At 36.8% G+C, this 27,929-nt stretch overlaps 1 protein-coding gene across 1 annotated transcript; it reads right to left on the minus strand.

Annotated features, from left to right (window-relative positions):
- Window positions 1-370: 370 nt before the first annotated feature.
- On the minus strand, window positions 371-27,926 carry LMBRD2 (LMBR1 domain containing 2). The gene is made up of 19 exons (XM_066339374.1): window positions 27,888-27,926; window positions 23,972-24,198; window positions 23,452-23,531; window positions 21,273-21,368; window positions 20,265-20,432; window positions 19,203-19,413; window positions 17,716-17,790; window positions 17,266-17,379; window positions 16,511-16,694; window positions 16,018-16,199; window positions 15,112-15,245; window positions 14,797-14,902; window positions 13,976-14,073; window positions 12,073-12,176; window positions 9,790-9,836; window positions 8,452-8,554; window positions 7,126-7,255; window positions 4,177-4,672; window positions 371-3,694 (listed from the first exon to the last, which is right to left on the minus strand). The coding sequence occupies exons 2-18, from the start codon at window positions 24,143-24,145 to the stop codon at window positions 4,612-4,614; spliced, it is 2,067 nt and encodes a 688-aa protein (XP_066195471.1). The 5' UTR covers window positions 24,146-24,198; window positions 27,888-27,926; the 3' UTR covers window positions 371-3,694; window positions 4,177-4,611.
- Between the last annotated feature and the right edge of the window lie 3 nt (window positions 27,927-27,929).

Raw genomic sequence — 27,929 nt, forward strand, 5'->3', positions numbered from 1 at the left:
AGCTAGTCTTTAATTTCATTTAGCTGTAGTGCTACTGGCACTGGAGCTATAGTAGGGAAGAACCCAGAAGAGTTGCCACAATCTGGCTGAGAAGCACCATGGAATCCCAGAACGGTTTGGGTCGGAAGGAATCTGTAAAGGCCACCTAGTCCAACTCTCTTGCAATCAGCCAATACATCTTCAACTAGATCTGGGTGCTCAGGGCCCTGTCCAGCCTGGCCTTGAATGTTTCCAGGGACGGGGCATCCACAGCTCTCTGGAGGGGGTTAAATCCTTGGGGGCACAGACCCTAGCCAAGTTCTGCATTATGTGTACTAAAAGTAATCAAACTTGTTTGAAACTAATCCAAGTGAACAGCAAATAATTGCTCTTTTATAGTTGTACACCATATTTCTTTATTGAAAATATTCCAGAATCAGTCATATGAACCCATAATGAGCTTTTAAAACATACTTTAAATTAATTAGCCAATAAATTGCATGTAATTAGAGCCTGGATAACTCCTGATCAGAAATGCACACTACAGAGGAGATGTGACTTCACTTATCAACTCCTTGTTTAACTGAACAGTATCCAGGGAAGATGTGACACCAGACACTGCCAAGCACAATACAGAGAACTCTAGACCTTTCCAGAGGTCAAAAAGCAGCCATTGTTTCTCCCCTGCACCACTGCAACATCAAAAATGTTAATGGATTCCCACTTTAATGGGCTCAGAATGTCTATGCTAGAATCTGAAATCCCACTGACATTAATTTATACAGTCAACTCTTCAAATTTCTGTATTCCAATGAAACCTGCACCAGGAACAAGTTACCTGTTATGTATAAAATCTTGACCGTGTTTTCCCTAAAAATACTGTTTGCAGCCATTTCACTGAGAGGGGAAAAACCAGGCCCCAAGACGGGTCAATCCCACTATCTGGTCACCAGGGACTAGGTCAGGTTATTTCACAGATTTTCAAAAAGACAATCCTTCTAATAGCTTTTCTGAATTAGAAAATTGGCCCTGAATTAGATCCCTTTGCGATGATATCTTAAGAGTTAAACTAAGAGTTTGGATTTTACTTCTACCAAAGATTTTTATAAATAAACTGCTGAACAATTAAATGAGATACAAATTTTGAAAACAGAAATACAGAGTCTAAGAACATTCACGTGGATGGGTGTCCAAGAACATATACACCGTATACAACCTTTCATACAAGGATGAATTCAGGATAGCACTACCCAGTAGTTCAAAAATAAAATAAATAGGTGCTACCATAGAATTGCTAAAGAAATATCTGGATAAAGAGAGACTCATCCTCTCAACTTCCAGTCCCTGATACGATTCCAGCCTAAAATATGGAGCAAGCTTTTAGAAACACAAAATACTCAAACTAAAAAGTGGCCTCATATGAATGATCTGGAAACTGCATGAGCTTGAATGCCTGTGGGCATGGCTGATATTCACTGTATTCACCTAAGAACAAAACTGACAATTATTTTATGTCTGCCAATTTATTAATATAATTACTTCTATACAAATAAAGATTTTTTTCTCCTTCATAGTAACAATTCAGTGTTTCAAAACAAGCAGATCAATGTATTACAAATACTACTACTGTCAAAACACATGTACTAAAATCACAGGAGGTAGAGTTAGATCCCCATTAACAATTACTTGAGAAAACACAGACTATTTTTAAAAATTAGTAGGCTATGTCATTCATGAAAACTTTTCAGAATAACTCATTCCTAGCTGCTTTAAGGGATGTGTTTTTTAAGCATGATAAACTAAGTATGATATAAACACATTCTCTTTCAGTTTTCAACACATTTTTTTGCAATAAGCATGTAAGAAAGCTCCCAAGTGGTAAAGACTTCAGACAAACTGGAAGAAAGCAACATTTTAAATTCAAATTATCAGTTATCAAGAATTTGATGACATCTTTTACCTTATGATTACATTTGAAAATTCATTCAACTAACTACAGTTTAAAAATATGCCTACAATAATGAAATTATTGTGAAGCGTTTACATTGTTAATAATTGGCATTTCTGAATGGCAAAGTATTATTCTTTTTGCAACAATTTACTGCAAAATACAGGCACCTTAAAAACTGATACATAATGCAACCAGGGTATTCAGGATATTAAAAGTGTTTATCATTACCTAGTCATGCTATGTATTTCCCTTCTTTTAAAGAAATACTCTGCAGTTTGAAGCCGTGCCTGAGGTGCGTGCAAATTAGGTTTCAGTATTTAACTCCACTTTCATAGTATGTTTCTTTTACAGTTACAAAAACACTAGTGTGCCAAAATTTTGAATCATTACATGTGTAAAGACCTTAAGCAGACATTGTATCTTCAATACTGTATTCTTGCCATTGCACATATGCTCATATGACAGTGACACTCAGGCCCATATTCAACTATTTACACATGCTAAAATCATGTATCTGCATATAATGTTGGTAAAGAAAAAAATACAGCCTTTCTTGACCAACACCCATCACTCCAAAATTTATGCCAAAAAAATTTCAGCAAATCATAGAATACCAGCGTTACTTCGTGTGGCAACAGTGTTCTGTGTCCAGGGAGGTGCAGGCACCGGCAGGGAAACAGAGGAGACAAGTCTCTTTGGTTTAGCACGAGAGTCCATTTCATTTCCTCCGCCCACCCTGAGCTGGGGTGGGAGAAGGCAAAGAAAGAGAGGATGAGGGGCAAGAGAGGTGAGAGAGAAAACTCCAGTCCTGTCTCCCCGTAAGTGGAGGGTCTGGGGGCGGGGCAAAGGGCAGGTAAAGGCATTGACCTGAATGGAGGACCTGAAAACACTCCACATACCAGGATGGAAGGAACCTCAAGGAGATTATCTGTTGACAGCAAGCAGTGTGGTGCAGTCGATATGCGAGGGAAGGGAAGCCATGCAGGACAGGCTTGAGAGGCAGGTCTGTGCAAAGCAAGGGCAAGGTCTTATATCACTTTTCTGGAGACATTATTCCGATGGCTGATTTTTATAATTGTACAAAAATTTCTAATTCTGACCAACTGGAATCTTACTAGGAGTAACTTGTGCTTATGATATCTTGTCTTTTCCATGTGACTCCTTGTAAAAAAGTGAGTCAGCATCTCCTTTGTAGCTCTCTAAATACTCAAACTTGTATTTTCTGATTTTATGAAGAAAGTCTGCCATTCAGGCTTTCTCCTTGTATGGGGTTTGATTCAAATAGCACTGAAGGCAAAAGAAGCCTTATTTTTCTTCAGAAGATTTTGGACTAGGCATAAAGTATAACTAGAAAAGTAATAGAAAGTATTTATTATAGCAATTTGTTAAGCTTTCAGCCACTACCACTACTCAATTTAACACCCAGGGTCTGGCCTTGGCAGGATAGGCTACCCCTCCTGCCTGAGGGAATGCTTCCTCCAGTGTGCTCTGTGCACAGTGGTTTGGTCAGTTCTGCTCCCCCTCAATGACTTTGGCCTTGTGGTTCCTTCCCCCTCGGTGTGTCCCCATTGGCTTCAGGTCAATGCCCTTACCTGCCCTTTGCCCTGCCCCCAGACCCTCCACTTAAGGGGAGATGGGAGTGGGGCTCTCCCTCTTGCCTCTCTCCTCCTCCCTCCCTGGCTCAGGCTGGGGGGAGGAAATGAAATGGACTCTTGTGCTTAACAAAGAGACTTGTCTCTTCTGTTTCCTTGCAGGCGCCTGCACCTCTGTCCTGGGTTGTAGTTTAGGATGTATTCTATCACCATCTTCAGTTAATGGCCCATCAATGCCTTTTGCATGACTCAGAGATAACTCCCAAAAGGAGTTATCTCTCTCTTTAATGGGCCATTAGGGCTCTCTTCCCTGAGTCATCATCCCATTGTGAGACGCTCCGCCCACGGGGAGGAGCCAAGCATTCTCACCTGGATATAAGCTGAGATTTGGGACAGTAGAAGCAGCCCTCACCCACTGGATTCCCAGAGGACCGGAGCTACCAGACCTTTTTACAAGATTTCTGTTTCAGGAAGACCACCTTGTCTGGACTGTTTCCATCACCCTGATCAGGTTGTACTCTGACTCTGTCACTGGTTTTTCTTTTTGTATTTATTTTATTTTATTTTATTCTATTTTATTTTCCTTTTCTTCTCATTAAATTGTATTTCTGATTTAGAGCCTCTCACTTGGTTTGTTTTCAAAACCACAACAACCTCCCTGGACATGATGATCACTGTTGCTGCATGATGCAACAGTAATTGATTTAACTGCACTTTGGATGCATCAATATGCTCTCTGGTTGAAATACAAATTAAAAAATTCCAAAAATCTCTTCCCCAAACTTAAGACTGTTACAGTTCAAGTTGAGCTCTAGATATATTTATGAGTTAACCATCTATTAGCTAGTTTTCCTCTTTTGATCACGACACAAAAGCCCACACTGATGCACAACAGTATTTACAACAGCAGAAGCATATTCCTATCACAAGTGGTGAAGTTATCATACACGTGCATTTCCAAAAGAGTTGTTCCTTCACGATTTTTTTTAAAGCGTCTTTGATGGTTCAGTGATATATCACAAATACAGTATTTTCCGAGAAATGGGTAGGAGCTAGATTTCCACTGAATTTTCTTTAGCTTTGATGAGCTTAGACATCATCAAATATTTTGCTTCGAGACATAGACAGGTATCTTCCACCAGGCTGGTACCTGCAGAATCAATTTTAAAGGTGAAAAAATGTCACAGGAAATAGAAAAATAAAGACCCATAAAAATCATCTAACTCTCATTGCAATCTTACTTCTTAACTCCAGTGAATTACAGGCTTTGATTTCTCTGAAATTAGTTCATGAGAACTTGAAAGATAGTCATTAAATTAAACCTCATGTGACAAAGAGAAACAGTTCTATAAATACTAGGAGTCTTAAAGAAGTGTTTCCTGAAACAATGGAAAGAAGTTGGATATTTGGTTGAACAGGACTTTTTTTAAAAATCCCAACCACACTAACAACTAAACAAACGAACAAAAACCCAAAACAGAATAAACCCAAACAAACAATGGCACCCATAAAGTAGCTTGTGTGCTTAACAGTACATCTCATGGGGTATTCTTAGAAGAAATACAGTATCAAAGATAATGCAAACAAATGTCTGCATGCCTAGTGGGAAAAGAGAAACTTCATAAATTAATTGGTGGTCCAATATATTTTACAAACACTTTAAAAGCACAAATAAGCTCAACATAAGCACAGTGTAGTTCCTTGCTGTAGTAATTACTGAAATCTGAATGAACACAAAGCCAGAACATGGTGTCCTAACTGCCCTTACTGTCCAAGGATGTTCTATCTACTGCGGGAGCTCTAGTTTTGAAAACTATTTTTACATAAGCTACTCCTAAATTAATTGAAATTCCATATACAATTACTCTTGATTTATTACCTCCATGAAATCAAATGAAGGTTACTAGGTGAAGCTCAAATAAGCTTTGAAGCTCTTGGTTTTCTTTTTAAAGAAGAAATTTAGAATGTTCCACTTTGCAAAGCATGTACAGATGCCTGGAGACTTCTGACACTGTGCTTGAAATGCTCCTGGTTTTAGCAGACAATCCCTTTCACACTGCATAGAAGCCAACTGCTGACAGAAATTCTAGGCTAGTTCCTCTTCAAACTCTTGCGCTTAAAAACCTTTCAAGTTTTTCAAGAACTTTTTAAGTAAGGTAGCATGAGACTAAGCCAGTTGTTTGAATCAGCCTGTGAAACTTGGCAGTGCCATTTAAAAGCATTCTTTACAGGTTTCTGAGGCAGCATCTGTTTACTGACCTTATAGATTGAAATCCACTGAAATAATGACATTTTCTGACTCTTTTTGACTGGTAAGCTAGTTTTAGCTTAAAAACAACAAATGATAAGTTTTTATACGTGAAGTTTAAATTTGTCATTTAGTGGTTCTACACCCTAACCACTCCAAAAAATGAAGGACCCATATAATGTAGTGCTTATTTCTTAAATATGAGCAGAGCTTAGTAGTTACATAAGGTATTCTATGACTGAGGAAATTTGCAGTCAAATTGCAGTCACAACCACAGAATCACAGAATTTTCTACTATAGAGAGAACTAAACAATGCAGTCTGATACTCTCTGTTCCGCAAGTTCAGATTTTAATTTACTTTAGTAGTTCCACGATCTAATACCCAGCTGTATTCCCGCAGCAGATCCTGTAACATTCAGTTTTCTTTCCTGCAGCCTTTTCATAAAGGATTTTATACTGGGAAATCAAGTGAGCTTTCTCCAGTTGAGCTCTGTAGGAAATTAGGGAATACCTTATATTGCACATCTGTCTGTTGAGGTATACACTTTGACCAGGTAGCTCAGTATGCAGCTGCAGGTTGGTTCCCTGGCTGACAGGAAAAGGGAGTCCCAGGCAAGGTGCCATGAACAACTAACAAATGGCACAAGGACCCTTGGCCCAGCCAGGACACCCAGAGACTGTGCAGGAGTCAAGGACTCAGCTGGAAGAGCCTGGATTATGCTTCACATGGACCATAAGGGTGTAAAAGCTCAGGGATTTTTTTTGTTTTGGGCTCCTCCCTGGAGGCACCAATTGCACTCTTGCTGTCAATGCACCATGATTAAAGGAATCAGATATCTAGGACTCTGCCATGGGAAACCTGTGGTCGAATTGGAAATAGAAACTTTTCTGACTGTGAGAGTGGGGTAAGCAGGGAGTGAAAGGGGGACCCTTTGGGTCACTGCTGCCTGTGGTGAAGAGGCTTCAGTCTCAGCAGTGAAAGCCTGGGGTGGCACAAGTGTGACCCCCAAACTATGCCCTGCCTGAATGATCACATCAGGATGTTTCCTTAACATGCAGGTCATTTGCCAGTTTTATATAGAGCATTTTTCAAATTATGCCATCCATAACATTATATCCAGCTCAAATCTTACTCTGACATCTCTAAAAAATCTGGAGCATCTTCAAGTTTTAATAGGTTCTTAAATTATTTCTTTACCATAGGGAAAAAGGAAGAAAGGAAAAAAAGTTAGATGAAATTATAAACTTAATTTACAAAACTCTTTTTATGAAACTGTTTGATACAGCTGTCATAGGTCAGAAAACAGAAGGCATTAGAAACTTTTAACTGGAAATTACAGAGAATATTCCTCACCTTCCTGAGTCCGATTCAAGGGGGTCGTCATTAACAGAGTCTGCATTAAAATCCAAAGGCTCTGCATCCTGGAGGAGTTCTATTCTATCTCTTTCAGTCCTATTATTTGAACGGGTATACTTTGATAGTGCTGAATAAGTAAAAGGAATGAAAGACACTTATTTGCTTTGTGACCAGCCTGGAGTGTATGGAGAGATCAAATTTAAAAACCCGTAAGAATAACAAAACACTCTAATCCAAAGCAAAAGTGTAATAATTTGGAGTACATTTAGTATTAAACCAAACTTGCTCAGATTTGTAGTATTTTGATTTTGTATCTCCATAGAAATACAACTACAACTTTCGCCCCTTAAATAGGTTGAAATCTACCTTGCAAAGAATGACGGAAAATGAGAAACTACAGGCAAACATTACTTTAAAGAATCCATTAATCCTCCCAGCAGCTTCCTGCTTTAACTAAGTTGTTTGGAGGCGTTGTTTGCTTTTGTTTGTTTTTTAAAAACAATCAATCTCATGAATTAATGAAATACAGTTGTTTTGCAGTTCACTCTATAACCTTCCCTAGGTCAGTACCTTTGGCTTGTTTTAGAGTTGGAATGCTACAGAATCACATGATGACTTTAAAATGTAATTTCAGTTAGTCTACCACTAAAAATCTAGGTTTACAACTTTGTACAGAGGAGCGGGAAACCTACCAGGATTTTTTTAAAAGCATATTCAAAGCTTCCCTCCTCCTCCCCTTTTTCCTCCTTTACCTTCAATTTCATTTTATTTGTTGTTAGTTTACAAGAGCACAAAAAATACAGAAAAAACCATTCACATTCTGACAAACTTTTTAGAAGTTTAAAGCACCACAAAGAAAGTATTTTTCTAAGAGACAGTATTAAATATAAGTATATACACTTATGTGATGTTACATTTGTTGGTCATCTGATTGCTTCATTATTCCAGTCCAAGATAGTTAATTTGCAAGCAGAAGAGGTAAATTTTAAGATTTACAACACCCAACTTCAAGATGTACCATGAAGTTTCTTCGTTGACAACTGCTACTCTAATGACAATCATTAGACATCACATAAGACCAAGAAATTGTTCTGAAGAGTAGCCAGAATCTCCAATCCCAGCTAGCTGGAGATGGAAAGAAATACAGTACTCTTTTGAGTGCCTTAAATGGCAAGGTGGCACTCAGCCACATAAATGAACATAATCTGCACAGCATCTAAGACAAAAAGGAAAATATTTGAAACTACTCTCACAGCCAGTGTTGTGCAGACAAGGTACTGAAACAAAACAAAACAAACTTCCTCTCCAACCCACAAAGCTTACGTCTACTGGCATTGGTCTCTGAGAAGCTGGATTCTTTCTGGTCTGTGTGGACAGCTCTGCTTCTGGTGGAATCATCTCTATTTCCATATCGCTCCTTCCACTCCTGGGAAAAAGACCATGAAAGAAAATGTAAGTTGGGAGGAAAAAGCAACACAACAACTGTTCAGTATCTTAATGCTGGAAGAATTTTTGTTTCATTTTAAACTCAAAATGTATTGCTTCCCTAAACCACTTATCATAACTGTTCTTAAGAAAAAGACTTTCAGAAAACAAATTGCATCTCAAAGTTCAGCCAGCTGCTCTGAGTTATGGTGAGAACCGCCGCTTTTATTGATCATTACTTCCATCTAGTGGCAAAACGGAAAAATAACACAATGCACACAGCACAGAAAAACTGACAGCTTGGTGTCAGCTCATTTCTGTCTATATTAAATGTATCATACACTTACTATTTTGCTTCCCAACAGGTTCAAGTTTTAAAATTATGAGATGGAGGGAAAGGATCAAAAGAAAGGTCTATGCAGTATTGGCTGTCATCTAGGATTAAATTGTACCTGAGTTTGGAAAACCAAGATGTTTTAGTCACAGTACTATCTTGCAATGCATCCTTTCTCTCATCTACCTTTTATTGTGGCTTTCTATGCTAGACTTTGTTATAACTAGTGAAAAACTAAAGCTTCACAAATCTTTCAAGACAATATGCCCAGAAAACCTTACTTCAACCAAACATTCTGACTGTTATTATGTGGAAACTATTGATTCTGTCTTAAATGGAATTCCCTCCTCTGGAAAAAAAACAAAAACAAAACAACAACAACAAAAACCAAACCAAAACAAAACAAAAACCAAAACAAAACACAAAACAAAACAAAAAAACCCAAAAACAAACAAACAAACCAACCAAAAAAACCCCAAACCTGTGCCAGTGACTTTCCAATGAACACAGAAAGCAACAAGTTTGGGAGGAATCCACATTTCAGTATGACAACCCTGCAACTGCTGTTATTTCAAGCAGAGCAGTATCAGTATAAGAGACTGAAAAGCCATGTCGAACTATCCTGTAGCCTAGAAATCAGGACCCTTTTTAATGTTTGTTATATCTATCAGCATACGCCACAGCACACTGAGTAAAAATAGTGTCCAAGTAGAGTCATTAAAATTGTCCTTTAACCTCCTATAATTAACCCCCAGTCAAGACTATTCAGCAAGATTAAACTGATTCCATCAATTATTTGCAACTAATTTTTTTGTGAAATACCATTGTGAATTAAGTATCAATGGTAAATCCTATCAGCTATTGCAGAATAATATTATAAATTAGCTGAATAAATCTCATACCCTTCTTCTGTTTTCACCTTCTTCCTGCCTCTGTCGTTTTCTTTTCTCTAAAAGTAAAAACAAAACTTTGTCAGAGCTTCATATAAGGAAAATCATTTACATTTTTTTAAATAAACAATGAAAATCTAAAGTTACCTAACGAAGATTCTTATTGAAATACATGACTCTTACAATTAAACACAAAACAAAAAGCTGCTTGTCTATCATTACAGAGTTTACCATCAAAATTAAACAAACAAAAACAAAACAAAAAGTTTGTCTATCATTATGGAGTTTCCCATCAGAATTATTTTGTCATGATGCTATCTTGGATCATAGTGTAACATTTAGATACCAGCTGGAAAGCAAAAAACCAAAAACCAAAAACCAAAAACAAAACAAAACCAAAAAACTCCCAAATGAACAAACAAACAAACAAACACACCCCACAAGCAAACCGTTTGAAATAACTGGGAAAGTATGATATTAAGAAAAAAAACTTCAGCATTTTTGAATCAAGATCTTAATGAAGTTCTGTGAGAACCCAACCTGTGACCCAAATACTTTGTGCCTATATCTTTTATAAAGTTGGAAGTATAACACTACAGTACCAATGTCATCATATCTTTTATTTAAGGGAATGAAAATTTGATCTTTCCCCAAAAGAAAAGAAATACTAGTACTCTAAGTAAACACAGGTTTTGTTTTTCATCAACTATGGGAATAGAAGTCTTCCATAATGTAACATTGTATCTAGAAATTTTAACTTCTAAACATTTACTCAAAAATTGCAATGGCTTTTAACAACTTTTAAGGAACACTTTCAATAGAAATTAATATAAAATAAAAAGCTTTCCAAACCAGCAGGTAATTCCAATTCTACATAAAAAACATACTTTCTCTAATAAAACACTAGTTGACATAGCAAAAAATTACTGAATTTGTGCAGCTCAATCAACACACTTATGGAAGAAAGATTAGTTAGTTGATGATAAAGACAATTTAAATGTTAACCATCCTTTATAACAGATTACACAAGCACCTGCTAAGGTATTATTTGATCAGTAACACACTATAAGATAATTTTGAAATATCTAAAAACCATATACTGGATGAATAAAACTTGTTAAGGATGTTAATGAAGTCCAACAATGGACTTCACATAGTGACCTCAGTGCTGTAAGTTTATGGCAGTTTGTGCTGTGGCCTTCCTCATTACAGCTTTCAAAGTACTGACAGACAGTATGCATCTTTTTTTTTCCTGCAACATTTCAGACAAATGTAATCCAAAAACATATATGATAAGGGAAAGACTGAGGTACTTAATGCTTTCTTTGCCTCAGTCTTTAAGACTGAGACCAGTTGTTGTCAGGGTACCAGGTTCCCTGTGCTGGAAGGCAGGGATGGCGAACAGAATAAAGTCCCCCAAATCCAAGAGGATGTGACCAGTGACCGGCTATACTGCTTGGATAGACACAGGTCTGTGGGGCCAGATCAACACAAAAGCACAGAGGGAGCTGGTGGAAACGCTCACCTAATCACTTTCCTTTAAATTTTCAACTGGGTCACAACAACCCCACTCAATGCTAAAGGCCTGGAGCAGAGCAGTTGGAAAACAGACTGTTGAAAAGGATTTGGGAGTGCTGATTGACAGTGGCTTAACATGAGCCAGGGTGTGCTCAGGTGGCCAAGAAAGCCAGTGGCATCTGGGTTGTATCAGCAAGAGTGTGGCCAGCAGGATCAGAGCAGCGTCTGCCCCTCTATGCTGGGCACCGGTGAGGCCACATCTCAAATCCTGTGTCCGGTTCTGGGGCCCTTAATTCAGGAAAAACACTGAGGTGCTGGAGTCCAGAGAAGGGCAATGGAGCTGGGGAAGAGTCTGGAGTATGAGTCTGATGAGGAATAGCTGAAGGAGCTGAGGGTGTTTAGCCTGGAGAAAGCTCAGACTTTATCACCTGACAACTCCCTCAGAGTGTAGTGAGGTAAGGGTTGGTCTCTCCTTCCAAGTAACAAACAACAAGACAAGAGGAAATGGCCTGAAGTTGTGCTAGGGAAGTTTAGATATTAGGAAAAAATTCTTCACTGAGAGCATTGTCAGACACTGGAATAGGCTGTTCAGGGAAGTTTGGAGTCACCATCCCTGGAGATATTTAAAAGATGTGTGGTATTTGTGGACATGGTTCAGCGATGAACTTGTCTGTCTTGGTTTAAGGGTTGGACTCTCTCTTAGAGGTCTTTTCCAGCCTTGATGATTCTACGGTAGTATGGTTTTACAGGAAAACTAATTTACAGGACCTAATTTACCTCTTCTGATTAGTTCTTTTCCTTCATCAATCAAATCAGAGGTCATTTCGCTATCACCCATGAACTGCTGGAATCCTAGAAGATTCAAACACCGAGTTCCTAAACTGGTAAAAGAAGAAGCAATTTCCTTTATTAATTTACGATTACTAGTTTAGATACATTACAGAATAAAATGTAAACCAAACTGTTCAGAACTGTATGAACAATCCAAGTAAAGAGGAAAAATGGAGAAGACAGACTATTAAACCAGCTGAGAAAACAGAAAATTTCAGAACTCAGAACAAAAACTGGTGACCTGAACAGTAAAGGTGACCTAGGTGACCCAGAACAGTAACACATTCCTATATACAATTGGAAGTGATGGAATAACCCTATTCTAACAGAGAAATTAAAATGCATATAGTCTGAGAGTAGTGCAAATGACATTTCTTTCAAATGCTTTTAATATAAGATGCTTGCTTTAAATGTTCTCAGATACAGCAGAATTTATGCCTATGTCATCAACTCTTCCTTGCCAGAAGACAATTACTGTAAAAATTCTGCCTGTTATAATTTCTGTAGTTTTGAAACAGTAAAAACATTGGAAATCCACTTTCACCTCAGGGTTTCACTCAGGAGAATGTATACTGCATACTTTTAAGCTGTAGGGATGTTTGCTGCTCTTTTGGATAGCAATTGGCAGCAGATAGCAAGATTGGTCCACCTTTTTTAAGCCAGTCCTGGAATTACATAGCATGAAACCACTTTCATCTTTTCAACTTCACATCAGAAAAAACAACTGCTGTTTTTGCACTGTTTTTCTTCCTCCCAGCTGGAGTACTGATGTATTTTTTTCTTTATACTACCTTAAGACTGCTGGATTGAACACAGGAGGCTCAGCTTTCCTCAGAAGACTTTATTCAACCTTTGCTTTTGCATGTATTTTAATCAGCAGAGGTCATTAAAGCAACCCTCTCTTCTCCTTTAGTTTCTATTCTTCCTTTTCCCTACAGCATTCAAGGCTCAGGGATGATCATCGTGGACAAAAGGTTCCACAAACTTCTCTTTTCTCTTTCCTTCTCATTTGCTTTCCTGTTTGTTGTTTATTTTGTTGGGGGTTTTTGCTTTTGTTTTTTAGTTCCACCACCACTTTTGTCATTTAACCTAAAGGTAAGCAGGGAAAACTCATAACCAGATACTTGTTGTCTTACTATCTATAGATGCACGTACAATATTAAAGGACATCCAAAGCATTTCACTACATTGTACTTGACTAAAAACACAGATTGCTTCTAACTGGCAATGCAAAATTGAACATACTAACATAGAAGTAGTTCAGCAAGATCAGACTAAAAGTATCTCATTCCTTAGAGTCTTCAAAAGCAGGCATTTTGAAATTATAAAGCAAGAATGTAACAGTGTTTTCTGCAATTACCCTTCCAGCCTCCAACAAACTGTGGCTTAGGGATGCAAGACCAAATGACTTAAACCAGTATGCATTACCAGATGTCTGGTAACACATCAGAAACTTGATATGAGTCTGTTAGAAAGTTCAACACCTAAAATTGCTGCTAGTGCTTCTTAATTTATTAGAAAACTTGGTTGAAAACAGCTTTCTCACGGTAATTTTTATCTCAAAAGTATAATCTAAATGTCCCCAGGCTCCAAAGTTTGAACAGATCACCCTTTAAAATCTAGGAATGAAGTCTGTATTAACTCATAACTGAGTTAACTTAATCAATATTTTTTAAATGTACACATTTTACCTATATAAATAGCAGTCTATGGATTTAGGTTTTGCATTTTTATTAGAATGACACAACTCAAGTGCTGGAAAAGGAGTACTATATCACTTCCTGAATTAGATGAAACTAATTATATTAATGTAAAGAAGCATGGAGGATCTCTCTTGCAAATCACTCACCTGAAGTATGTAGCAATACAGAGAATGACAACAAGCATTGGGTAGTATATATAGAATCCATCTGCAATGAAGGACAGCACTCTCATGGATCCCATTATCTAGGAAAAAAAAAAATCCACAAGAACAAGCTCTAATTTGCAATATTCTACATAAACCCATGAAGATTGTGCCTTCTCACATGAATACACAATCCTTTACAGTAAGTGAAACAAAGGCAATATTATCATAGGTCTGCTTGAGAATAAGCAGATGTAAAGGTCACCTCCCACACTTTGAGGTATTTTCTCAAGGCTAGATTTTCTAATGTCACCGACTCCAGAGGAAGAGCAAATGTGGTGGATTTTTTTTACCCACTATGAAGACAGTCTCTAGACAACACAAAGAATCTAGTTACTAACAACAAAGACTTAAGATGTAACTTGCCACAGAAACCAGTTTTAAATAGGAAGTTAGGACTGCTCCTGATCTATAGGGATGCCCTACATGCTAAAGCCAGTGAAAGCTAAAGCTAACAGGAATCTATGTTAACTACCAGGATTAATTGATAATCAATTAAACAATAATTATTGATTTATATTAACTAACTAAGGAAGAAAGAACACCCTGAAGTCTAAAGTATAAAGATAAAAAGACAAAAAAACAGCGCTACTGATGATTCTAGAAATCATTACTGAATTCCTCACCTATAACCAATTATTTTTACCCTGTTGAAAAGATTGAAAAGATTAGAATATGTGAATTTTACTGTAAGATGTATTTTAAAATACTCTGCCTGTTCTCCAAACCTTATTGAAAGCTCAAACCCACATTTTCTTACTTACAGATGTATAAGCAGTTGGCTGAGTGTTTTTGTGAGAGATTGTTGCATCCATATGGGTCAAACCCAGAAAGTTCAAGCACAATGGTGGAGTAAGACGGCAAAATAACCTGCACAAATGCAACAGGGAACAGCTTTTTAAAGTTTCTCATATTATCTACAAAATCATAAATGGATCTAACATAGAATAATGATGTAGAGCCCATTAGGAATTATACCCATAATAAATGACAAGTTAAAGAATGTAAATGGTAGTTCCATGGACATTTTCAATTCAGTATTTGATAGAACATCTGCAAAACATATACCAAATACTCACATGCCACTGAAAAGGAGACTGTATGCATCTGTCTGATGATGTGAAGCTAAGTAATAATAGTTAAATACACGGATCCTGAAGACAGTAGAGTAAACACAGATACTTAGGAAAAAGATGGTAAGAAAACAGGCCATCTAGGGGGAAAAAAAGTGTTATTAAATTCTTTAAATGTAGAACTCTATTAAAGGCTTTAATGCGTTCAGCAGATAGCCTGTCACATGCAGAGACCATCTCCAGCCTTAATATTTCATTCTGAGATGTGAGAACACCTGTGCTGAGTAGAGTTTTAGGAATTTTTCAGAACAACTTAATCTGGAAATAATAATTATAACATTCTACACATAAGCTAAATCAGTTGGTGCTAGAAACATTCTACTATTTCTTGTTAATGTAAATAAAACTGCCGTAATTGCCTCATTCATTACTATGACTGATCTGGCATTTCATCCCACAAAAAAGGCATAAACCCAAGTGTTTTCTGATCAATCTTTCCTAAATATACTGAATTTTTTCAGCTCAATACCTTTACTGATAAATCTGTGTGCACATATGCTACCCACACCTGTGACTGGATTCCTGGTCACCTGCAAATTCCTGTTTAGGAAACTGAGGTCACACCATGGCTGATTAGACAGAAAGTCTAATTAACACCTATGCTTCAAGCTAGTGTTTCAGAAATTACTCAACTCAGGCCAGCTGGATCATGCCTTCACCTGGTATTTGAGAGTCTTAACAAGTGGCAAAAGGCAGACTCCCTCCACGGAAATGAAGTTGTGTTCCCTATATTTAGAGACTTGCTGGAAGTTGACAGATTATTTAGAGAGTTATCTTTAAATCTATTTTATCTACTGCTGTTATCATAACCATTGATCTGAAAATATTTTTCTCCTGTGATCTCCAACTTACCTCTATGTATATATAATTATATGTCTTCTCTGCCAGCTGTATGAAAACCGCAAATAGTGACAGAACTGGTTTTGTGCTGAAAAATGTGCACTCTGACCACACAACAATTACAGAGAACGTGGCCAGCACAACTGCAAGCACTCTGTAAAACCATGGTCGGAGAAGGCATTCCCAGTACCACTCTGGAAAAAACAAACACAGAGATATCCAGAACACGTTAACAGAAACTACACAACCATAAACAGAACTCCCTCACAAAATGCTTCAAAGTTTGTTGTTGCTTTATTGCAATATATAACTGCTACTGAATTTGTAAATAAAACTAAGGCTTATGGCCAAGAGCATAAATTAGTATCTGATGGCTTATTCAATTCATTAATGCATTAATATTGCAGACTTGCTTCCCCCTCTGCTGCAGCTGAACTTTTAAATAAAGTTCAGAATGGTATCAGTTATACCTTAACATACCCAAAATCTGCATGACAGCACTTACCAACCGTTGGTGTGTAGAAATACTGAATAATTTTATTTTCTGGTTCCTGGGAATGAAAGGTATGAACAAACTGTCGAGTTGCACTGCTTTCATTTTTTGCCACATCTTCCAGGTAAAATGCCTGCTCTAGAAGAATTTGCCACTGGACCTGTGTACGACGGTGTCTCTGCACTGAATAGATTACCTACAATAAATTGCAAAAAATTAGGGTTACAAGGTACCTGTTTCAAAAAATGGCAGAAAATCCTTGCAAAATCCCTTGAAAATGTGAACACTGCAGAACTGCAAAGACTGTATCTTCAAAAAAGCAGGTGGTTAATTCTCTACATAAATGATAGAAGTACTGCATACATGATAACTGACTTTTGCAGGTCTTTCATCACAAACTATCTGTAGCAGTTAAATCTTACTTTTCCCAACCTACCACTTTATTTTTGCATCTCGGTAAATATCAAGCTTTTACTGTAATTTCTTTTTCGAAATGCACTGTCAATCAACCATTACAAGGCTTATGCACAGATAGATAATATAACACAACCAAGATATAACACACAAAGAACACTTTGCATGCACCCATAATTTTGATCACTTGGGATATTAAACATCCATGCTTTCTTTCACCAAGAAAAGTTTCTGTTAAGTAGCTTAAACCCACTATACTCAACAATCCAGATGAACTGTATTCAAAATCTTTGACCAGCATTTACTCTCACTACATTAGCATAAGTGAAGCATTCTCCCATCTATTAATATACCTGCTTATGAAGTTTGGCCAAACTTTTTTCACTGGGATAACTGTTCTGTCTTTCATCAAAGTCTTCATAATCATCCATGTTCCTACCCATTCTTTCCTGGTACTCAGTAGGGCACTGGAAGGAAAAGTGAAAATTAACTGGGAGGCAAAAGAGTAAGAAGCAGCCTTTGCTAATTATTTGTGTAAGACTGGGGCATTTCATGCACCTGAAAAGCTCCCTCTAAGCATACATTTTTCTCTTTCTACAACACTATGTCATAATACATCTGATAATTACATACATCATAAGAAAGTTTCGTTTCACAAAGAATTTCAACTCTCAGTCTCAATAAAAACTCAAACAGAGATTTTGTATTAAGAGCAAAAGAAAATAATGTACAAGTATTCTGTATGTGCAGGAAGCACCTCCTCCCAGCTGAATAATTATGGTTGAAGATAAGCAATTGGTTACCTTTTTCAGTATTGTATCAACACATTTCCTCAAGGGGTGGTTATATTTGATACTTTCACTTACTTTACGGACTTCCTGTTGAGAGAAAAAAATAACAGAGTAGTTTAACTCTGCGAAATTAAAAACATCAATTAAATAAATTTTTCATAAACTATAACTTTTTACTGGTGAATTAGAGTTGCAGCTCTCTGAACTGGAAAAGACAACCATCAAAGTTATTTAAAAAAATACAGCTTTCTAAAAGCCACAGCGTTACTAAATATCTCATAAAAGGTAAGCGAAGTATCTGTAAAGAAGACATGCAATTTTTTTAAAAAAGAACAGCAGTGAGCACAACAATACAAATGTGTGGAGAACTGGTTTATATGCACAAAGGCTGAAATGGAAAAGACTTTCTTTCTTAAGTTAGAGACGAAAAGGAGACAAAGAGTAAGTCCCACTGACTGACTCAGGGCACTGACCACCTCTTTAGGAAGCCTGTTGCAGTGTGAGACCATCCACCACCCTTGTGGTAAGGAACTGCTTCCTAATGTCCAGTCTGAACCCCTCTGGACACAGCTCTGAACCTCTCCCATGCATCCTGTCACTGCCTACCAGGGAAAAGGGATCAGCATCTCCCTCTCCAGGCATCTGAACAATGCCCTTAGTAATTTGCTTCAACTTCTGCTCAGACAGAGGCATCAGATGACCACTGTTGGTCCCTTCCAGTGGGAATAATCTGTCTGTTTTAAGTGATCGTAAAAAAGGTCATCACGGCTCATTTTCCAGTAAATTTTGTAGTTATGTCCCACTTAGACGTTTAGCAGTTTCTTCAAAATGCATTATGGATGAATGAAGATTCTGTTACTAATTTGTATTGACACATAACACAAATTTCCACCCTACCCTACAGTTATTCCAAGCCATGGTATCCCAGCAGAAGAACTGGGAATAGCTATTCAAAGGGCTAGATTTCCGTTCTGTTTCTGAACTACAATAAAGCCTATTGCTCACTGACATTTAAAAATGGAGTCTCAAAAAAACCTGAAAAAACTCCATTATCTATATATTCTCTTCTCAAAAAGCATGTAAGCACGACTGCACAATTTGGAAACTCTTCACTCTCCAGAAATACACTGTGAGCAGAGCACAAAAAAGTACACAATTTGAAACCTCGTGAAGCATCTGTTCACTTACTCACTCTGAAATGTTGTTAATGACCAGTACTATTCCAAAAGTGTCAATAAAAGCATAGACTCAACTCAAAAGTGTCAATAAAAGCATATCAAGTTTCTATGACTTTTAAGTTTATCACAGCAAGGACAATTACTGTTTTGACTTTTGCACAGGACTGAGTGTTATCAAGTGACACATTACGATAATTTTCTTAGTTTACAGATATTTTATAATAAGTTCATGCTCATGATAGAATTGTTGAACACCAATGAATTCAGACACAATTAAGAGCAGCCTTCACTTTTTTTTCACAGGGAGAGCTAGTTACTTACCTCCATAATATCCTCTAAATTCTCCTCTGCATCTGCTTTTTCAGTCATCAGTTTGGCAGCTTTGAAATAAGTCTTCATAAGTAGATAACCCCTCTTGGCCCCATTCCAGTGAGAACGAGGGATTTCCACCAAACCGTAACCCAAAAGCAACACAAGAAGGAACAGACCCCATGTGTTTGCAGCAGCTATTCCAATAGTCTGAAGCTGATTCCTAATGAAACAAAACAGTATTAAAAACCCAAACAAACAACATCCTCTTATTCCACCTGCAAGAAACTAGCCTTAAAGTATCAGTATGTACCAATATGGCTTTCAAGTTCACAGGAAGGGACTTGGTATCAATTTTTTGCCTGGAGCCAGGCCTGCTGCTTGGCCATATTTAAAGCTGCCACAATTTTCCTGTATCTCTCATGTTCTGCTCACTATGGAGAGAAGATAAGGACTTGTTTGCTTGCTCTCAAACAAATTGTTCTCCGAAAGTAATATGTTCCATTAGGAAACAACATGAACTTGTCAAACTTACAGAAAGTGAGGCCAAAATAGCATAATGGCACTCACTGTAAGAAACAGCTTAGAACCCAGGATTTTAATTCAGAATATCATGTTCAGAAATTTGTATTCAGATTTGTATTCCATCTAGTATGGAAGACTATAATCAATTTATAGATGTCAATTATTTTAACTTTCCTTTTCATCTTTAAAGTCTACAGAATTCAGATGCACTACACAGGAAATACTGATTTTTTGAAGTATGTTGTTCTGAAAAAACTGAAAGCTTCTGCACTAACTTTGCAAATGTGTTTGTATGGAGAATAAAAGCACCGTTGTAAATACAAGAGGATTCCTCTGCTATACATACCAAAATCAGAAAACCAAACACCAAATTTCTATAAATCCTTCTAAAAGCTTCTTTCATATAAGAAGTTAACATAACTTTCCAACTGCCTGGCAAAATACTGTAACGAAAACTATTTTTTTCAGAAAGACTCATTTCATCCCCAGAAGAAATTATCCAGATGGCTCTGTAAGAACTCACGGAAGAGTTTACAACATTATTCTTACCACTGTAAGTTGAAATTTGGGTTTACAGCCACATATATTAGAAATGCTCCAAAAATCAGCAAGTAAGTGCCATAATAAATGGCATTCTCAATCAAAGCAGTTTTAATCTTTCCAGTGATAGAGAACCCTCCTGATCTAGCATATGACTGCATGAAAGGTAGGAGAATCCTAGGAGAAAAGGAAACAAAACAACACCACATCAGCCAATAAAAAAAAAAAAAAAGAAAACAAAAATCCCACCAACCACCAAAAAAATCCACCAAAAATATCCCGAACCCAAATCACCAACCCCCCAAAAAGTACTTTAGCAGTGTCAGGTTACTGAGGCAGGGGTGTTAAAGTTTAAGACTCCCAAGCTTCTAAGAAATTAGCTACTTAGATGTTTTTATTCTAGATGTACCTTTCTGATGGCAAACCTTAAACAAGCTGCAGATAAAAACAATATAGTTAGCTTTGCTATGAAAAATCTGTGATAAATAAGAATGAACTACCAACCCTGATATCCTTGAATAACTACAAAAATAATTATTTGATGATGGGTTGATCAGAAACTACACAAAGCACAGAGAGCCCAAAAACCCCAAAGATATATCTTTTTTCTGTAGCTATATCTAAAGCTTTATACAATATTTTCAATATAACCAACTAATTTACAATATTAATCAAAAATCACACAAATTATTAATGGAATTATTTTGGCATGTGGTTGCCAAAACCCAGTTTTTCAATCTATTCATAAACACCTACAGGTGTAAATTGCTTCATTTCAACTACAAAAGTGAAGCAAGGGTAGATGGCTGCCACCTGAAATTTGCTTTCACAGAAGCAAGAAAGAAAAGGAATATGCCTAAATTAGTACAGTAATTATTACAGTAATTTCACTACTAAATAATAGACAATTTAACTCTTTGCCATGGTGATACACATTTTTAAAGAATGGTATGACTGCTAAGATGGTACACTTAAAAACTATATCATGGTCTTTGCCATGCTCTTTACCTTACTTACCATGTTAAAAACTGAGATGTCCAATATACTACACGCCAGAAAATTGGCATAATTCCATCAGGAATATAACTCCAGGGTTTGAAACATTTTTGCTTGCTGCAACAATGTAAAGATTATTGTTAGTTGTAGAGTCATGAGTATAAAAAGCATCTTCTAGAAATTCCCATCTAGAAAGGATTTTGAAAAGAACATACAACTAGTAAAATACTATTTGAGTCCAAAGTCAACAATCAACCATCTCCCAAGTAAATAAACTGAATGATCACTTTGAATTATTTATCATTTTCCTAACCACAAATAATGTATCTGGACAGGACATCTTTCTTAGAGGAAAAAAACCCCAGAAGTTCAAAGACTGAAGAGGACTATTCAATAATGCATTTTGGGGTTACAGTTTCTGGTTCCAGTAGTAATTATTTCATGCACAGAAAGAACACTTGTTTAGACAGAGAAGCATTAAACTTTAGTTAGTGCAGCAGATTTTTAAAAATTATCTAGGCATATCAACATCTAGAGCACTTGGTCATACAAAGAATGTATTAGTTGCTTCTTCTGCCACCAAGCTGGAAAAAAGACAGTCTTATATAAATTTTGATTTAGTAAGCCAATACTCTTCTGACAGTGTTCACTTCAGAAGACTAGAAAAGTCATATGAACCCTTTTAGGAAAAAAAGAAAAAAAAATGATTAAAGGACAAGGTGTCCAACTAAGGCAGTTTGGTTTTTTCCACACACCTGTCTGGGTAATGAAGCAAGGGTGAAGCAAGGGTGAGTCAAGGGGCAATAAACTCAACTTAGATAAGATTACATAATGAGAAATAATTAGTGTTTTCCAGGTTCAAACTAGTTAAGCCTGAGTTGTATATTTTTATGTGTACAACCTAAATATTTTCAAAAGTATCATATTAAGATAAAATGACAGGTAGTATGACTAAAGGTTTCAGCACCTCTCCTATGAAGACAAGCTGAGTGAGCAGGCGTTGTTCAAACCTGGAGAAGAGATGGCATCAGGAGACCTTACAGTGCCTTCCAGAACCTAAAGGGGGCCTAAAAAAGTGAGGGAAAGGGACTTTTTATACAGGCACAGTGACAGGACAAGGGGCAATGGTTTTCAACTGACAGATGGCACGTTCAAATTAAAGATTAGGAAGAAAATCTTCACTGTGAGGGGTAGTGAGGCACTGTCACAGGCTGCCCAGAGAAGCTGTGGATGCTGCATTCCTGACAGGGTTCAAGGCCACAATGGAAGGGGCTGTGAGCAACCTGGCATAGTGGAAAGTGTCCCTCCCCTTGGAAGACGATTGGAACTGGATGATCTTTAAGGTCCCTTCCAACCCAAACCATTCTGTACCTCTATAAAAAAAGTTTGTCTGAAGCTATAGGTAAAATGAATTTGAAAAGTACTCAGTAACCTTTGTGTATATAATTAAATAGGCTTAATTAATATCTGCTGGGTGGTCTTAAGTATAGAGTGTAATACTGTGTGACGAAGTCTGTAGTTTCACTATTCTTCCAGACCCTGCTTTGGGGCAGCAAGACTGGCAATACTTTGCACAGACATATCAGCTGACATCTTAAAGGCTCTGATCATCTTACAGAAAACTACGCTGCACACATTAAATTTACAGGGAAACTGCCGGTGTAGGCCAAAGGATGAGCAGGCTACCATTACTTTGGTGGAATACAGTATATTTCAGATAACTGCAATTACCATATACATGTAATTATAAGAAGCAATTAGATATGCCCATGACATATAAGACAAGCAGCTAAATTTATTCATATGGTATAAATTAAAGGTATAAAATTAGATTCTCAGGTTTGAAATCTTTAAGATCATAAAGGATAAGCATTCATCAAAGTCTCTCCTCATAACCACAATTGCTCAAAAAGCTTAGTCCTATTGCTTTAACAACAACAACAAAAAACAAATCTAGTAACATAAAAACAGAATAGTTTAGTAATCAGCTAGAACTACTATATAATTACTACATAATTACTCCCAGTAGATTGACCTTTCACCACCTTTTCCCTCACTGTCCTGTATATTTGCAAATTTCAAATTTTGCATCACACAGATAACATTTATTTATCAGTATTAAAAACACAGTATGCTCCTATCAATTAAAAAAAGAAAATCATAAAATACAGTGTAAAGAAAAAAATCATTTAGCTCATACCTTGGAGCAAGAGTAACATAAGACCCATTATTTTCTGCAGGACTGGAGTTAACGGCAAGTTTGCATCGATTATAAATAGTCTAAAAGACAATTTATTTTATATCAGTGACCGAAGAGGTATAATGCTTATTTGAAAGTAATAAGTCATATTTAAATGACATTTCCTGTACTCTAAGTTTGCATTTGAATTAATTAAACCAATAAACGTTCAAATCAACCTGCAATCAGCAGTCAAGTAAGTAAAATGCTGAAAGTGTCCTTATGCTGCCTAAGTGGAAAAAAAAATTGTTACAAACAATTAATGAAATTTTAAAATGTTTGAAATACGTTTGTTATCTGATGAGAACAACAAACAGTAAAATTAATTATAAACACAAGGGATTGTCATGTTTAATTTATTAAGATACTACATGGAAGATTTTTTTGGCGTTTCTAAGAGTTGGTCTTTTGCCATCATTAGTTAAGAGAAATGTCATACACATTTGATACAATTAGGCAGGAAGTCTTGCACATTTCTTACCGTACTGACATCCAGTGGCAGTATGAATACAATCAGGAAGCAGAGATACCAAGCCAATAATGTTGCTACGATCACTAGCCTATGCTGTTTCTTGAAGTCTCCATACCGGTGAAGTAGGAATAAGGCCAGGAAAAAGACAAACACTATCTCGAGGCCCAATGCTGCACCACTCATTGTTAAATATTGGCTCCAGCCACACCACACTCACTTGGGAAAGCAGATCAGAACTGCAACACAAAAAGACATTTAACTACATTAAAATCTCTGGAAGATATTTACACAGAAGAGTTGTTGAATGGACACTTTTAAAACACATTAACAAACTTTTCATACTTCACGTGACCAGGATTCTTATCAGACAAAACCAAAGATCTTCAGCAAGGTGCCCTGAAGTCCTCTGAAGAAACTAAAATATATCATTCCAATGCTATCATTTCCAGAAATGTATTTAGGACAACTCCTCTCATCATCCTGATATACAACAGATCCAGGAGGTAAATCTCTGTCCTTGAACAGACACCTAGCCCAACTTAAGGTACAAATTTCAAGATGAAAATCTATTCTGCTCTTTAACCTCTTTAACCTCCATTTAGGAGTAATTAACTAACTTTTACAAAAGGTTAAATGTTTAAATTAAGTGTTTCTGGATAGAAAATGAACAACTTTTTTAATGTAGCATACATCAAATACATATTTAAAGTGTACATAAGAGTTAATAGAGCATAAAAACACAGCAAAGTATGTCAGTCTACTCGTAATGCACCTTTTTTACATTTGAAATTTCAGGAATTTCAATTCACCTTCCTACTCCTCCTGTGCTATTCAGAGAAATTACTGCATTCTCAATTCATTTCGTATAGCTTGCTATGATGCATTTTTGCTTTGCTCATCCTTCTCTTTAGTTACTGTTGCAGTCAGGAAAACAGTCAGGAAAGTTCATACAGCTTCATACAGACAAGCTTATGCAAAGGTGCAGTGAGCTGCACAAATCCATTACAGAAAAGTATAACTGACTTGTTAAAGTTTTATTTAAACTGCTGCACACCTTTTTAATAAGCATCATTTTACCACAAGCATTTCACGCATTATTAAAAAGATAAAGTTTGTTACTCTGACCATCTGACTTGCCTTTCCATCAAGATTAACGTTTAGCTAATTTGATTTCAGTGAAATAGTTTTTGTTTTGGCTTTGCTGTTAAGACTTCCAGTACTTTCACTTTTCTGGAGATTTAAAAGGATTGCTATTACTGAAATTCCCCTCTACTTACTTTTAAATCTCTTTAGAACTTGGTAAAGTGAACCGTTTCTTTTACTAATTTCTCAGTAAACTGCTTAAGCAGATCTTGTTATACTTGAGGACACTAAGCCGTGAAAACTCTCGTTTTTACACTAAAAAAAAAATCTAAAGTTTGTGATGCCACTACTACCTTGAGGACACAGAGAATTATTCTGTGACTTTTTTTCCCCCCAATGGAATTTGTTTCTCTCCATTTTCTACTTTCACATTTGAATTTCAAAAAGTAAGAGCAGTCATTTTGCTCCATATTGGCTGTTACATACAGAGCATCCCGTATTCTGAAAATAACTTAAGTTACCTTCCTGTTTCTAGTCAAAGTTTCACAGTTTTTCTTTTCTGCCTTTCATCAAACATGTTTATCAAACTACGAACACTTCCATTCCGACAAACTATCTCCTTAATATCTGTCTGTACTCTCCTTTAGCTAGGTCATTTGTACATTAAAAACTCAGGATATCTCACCATTTCTCAACCACTTACTTGAAGAAAGCCCTTGACTGTTCTATTGTACCATTCTTGTTTCCTCAGATAAGTCTTTTGTATTTACAGCATAGCAGCAAATTCCACCGAAGCACAAATAACAAAACAAGTACGTATCAGCTTCATTAAGGCATTGCTATCTGGCATGTAGCCTTTCATGCCCATTACAGCCACACCTTTTGCCATGTAAACAAAAAAATTAGACAGCATTCACTTCATTAGTCACAAAGTTTTATTACAGTCACACCTAAAAAGCTTGTTACCAAAACAGAAGGTAAAAAGTTTTTGGGCAAGATGCTGCACTCACCTATCATAAGCGTTCTCCCAGAAGTGCTATAAAAAGGTACTGAATATGCTAAAATGAAGATGGAATTGATTCCTACTACAACTGAACTCACTTTCAAAGACAAAAGTGATTTTGTAGCTATCAATAAACTACATCTTTATATTATTCTCTGGTTCCTATTTTAATCTCAAAACACAAAAACAAAGGCCTGTTTTTTTTCACAAGACTGAGACTAATAACAGAGTTTTTGAATTAATGAACACTCATTTTCAAAATAACAGTTTAAAATTTTTAGACAGAAACCATTTTAAACCAGCTCTCCACGCAGAAAGATTACATGGAAGAAAATCCACTAAGTGAGAAATGCAATTCTTGAGATGAGCTCTTCTGGTGAACTAAATACAACCCAACAATGCAAACATATCTGGGTCCTGTGCTACTAGAATCAGGCCTTAAAATACATTACTGCAGGCTATAAAGCCATGCCTTCCTGTGGAAAGCAGCATTTGCTACTGAACCTGGTTGTTAGCTCAAAGAAAGGTAACCTCCTTACCTATCATCCCGTTTCATCACTTTAGACAGCCATCTCACTATTGGCATACAGCTGGCTGAAACTCCAGAATCACCAAAAAATGTTCTGAAATAACTACTGCAGAAGAGCTCTCTTGTACCTTACAATGGCTTAGAAGATGCTCCTATTAAAGCAATGACAAAATAACAAGAGCTCTCACCATGAACGGAGAAGTATTTATTGGCAAACTCGGTTTCTGAACAGCCAGGCAGATTAATACAAGTAAGATTAAAAGTTAAACACTGGCACAGGAAGTGCAACTTAAAATACAAAGACACACTCTTTGTGTTAGCTTAGAGTTTTTCTGCTCCTTTTCAGACACAGACAAAATCGGTGAAGTTTTTAATTTTACCCAGCTACTAATTCCGTATGCACCATAAAGGGCTCACTTCAGGCTTAATTCCCTTTATATGACAGACTCCCTACTATCAACAGTATTAAGTTACCCTGCCAACCCATAATAACTGCACTCATGACGTCTACATTACAAATGAACTAACTACTCTGCCTGGTAAGAAATCTCAGGTTACTAAAGGAAACAGCAGAGAATAAAAACCCCACACTTTCTTAGAGCTTTAATACAGCACCAAATTTAACAAAGACACTTCAATATTATATTCTTAAAGAAGGGCTAGAACAAATAAAGCATATCTGTGAAGGATTCCCCCAGTCTCCCAACAAACGCCCAAAGAGGCCTGAACAGAGGGTAAACACTGCTTCACATGCCTTACTAGAAAGTATAAATAGGATAATAGGATGTTTCCTTCACAAATTCAGCTTTATTTATTAAGGCCTCTGAATTCTTTCCCTGCAGGAAACACAACACTACTTCTCTACTCTGTATTTCTGTGGCTGATTACTCCTGTTTAACACAGGCACAAAACTCTGCTCAGCTGTACCTGCTCCCCCAAAAAAGTTTCCAGATCTTTAGGGTATTATTATATACACTATCATTCTCAGAAAGACCTGAAACCTCTCATAGTTTTGTGCCTTCTGTAGTTTTAGTGGTCATAGTATTCCATTAGGGAAACTCTGAAAACCATTAAAGTATATGACAGGGGAAGGGAAAGGCCTCCTTAGCCGCAGCAGCGGCTCCTCCCAGCTTCGCTTCCAAAGCAAAAACATCCTAAGGAACAGAAAATAAGTCCTACTAAGCAATACATAAGATTATAAACTGATCCTCTTTTATACAGTCGGTCTGTGAGTCATTACTGAAACAGATTATTTTACTTCAACTATTTATCCTTGACAAACCAATACTGTTTTTTTACTGTGTACTTACAAATAGCTTTAGCGCCAGAATTTTTTTTCAGGAATTCAAAAA

This window comes from Sylvia atricapilla, chromosome Z, assembly GCF_009819655.1.
Source record: "Sylvia atricapilla isolate bSylAtr1 chromosome Z, bSylAtr1.pri, whole genome shotgun sequence".
Taxonomy (NCBI): Eukaryota; Metazoa; Chordata; class Aves; order Passeriformes; family Sylviidae; genus Sylvia; species Sylvia atricapilla.

Excerpts from the sequence above, each read along its gene's own strand:
- LMBRD2 (XM_066339374.1), bottom strand. The coding sequence starts at position 24,145 with ATGAGTGGTGCAGCATTGGGCCTCGAGATAGTGTTTGTCTTTTTCCTG. Across the intron at positions 20,433-21,272 it reads ACATCTCAGTTTTTAACATG|GATTCTCCTACCTTTCATGC; the intron begins GTAAGTAAGGTA and ends CTTTTCTCCTAG. Across the intron at positions 12,177-13,975 it reads TGTATTGCTACATACTTCAG|TTTAGGAACTCGGTGTTTGA; the intron begins GTGAGTGATTTG and ends TTCTTTTACCAG.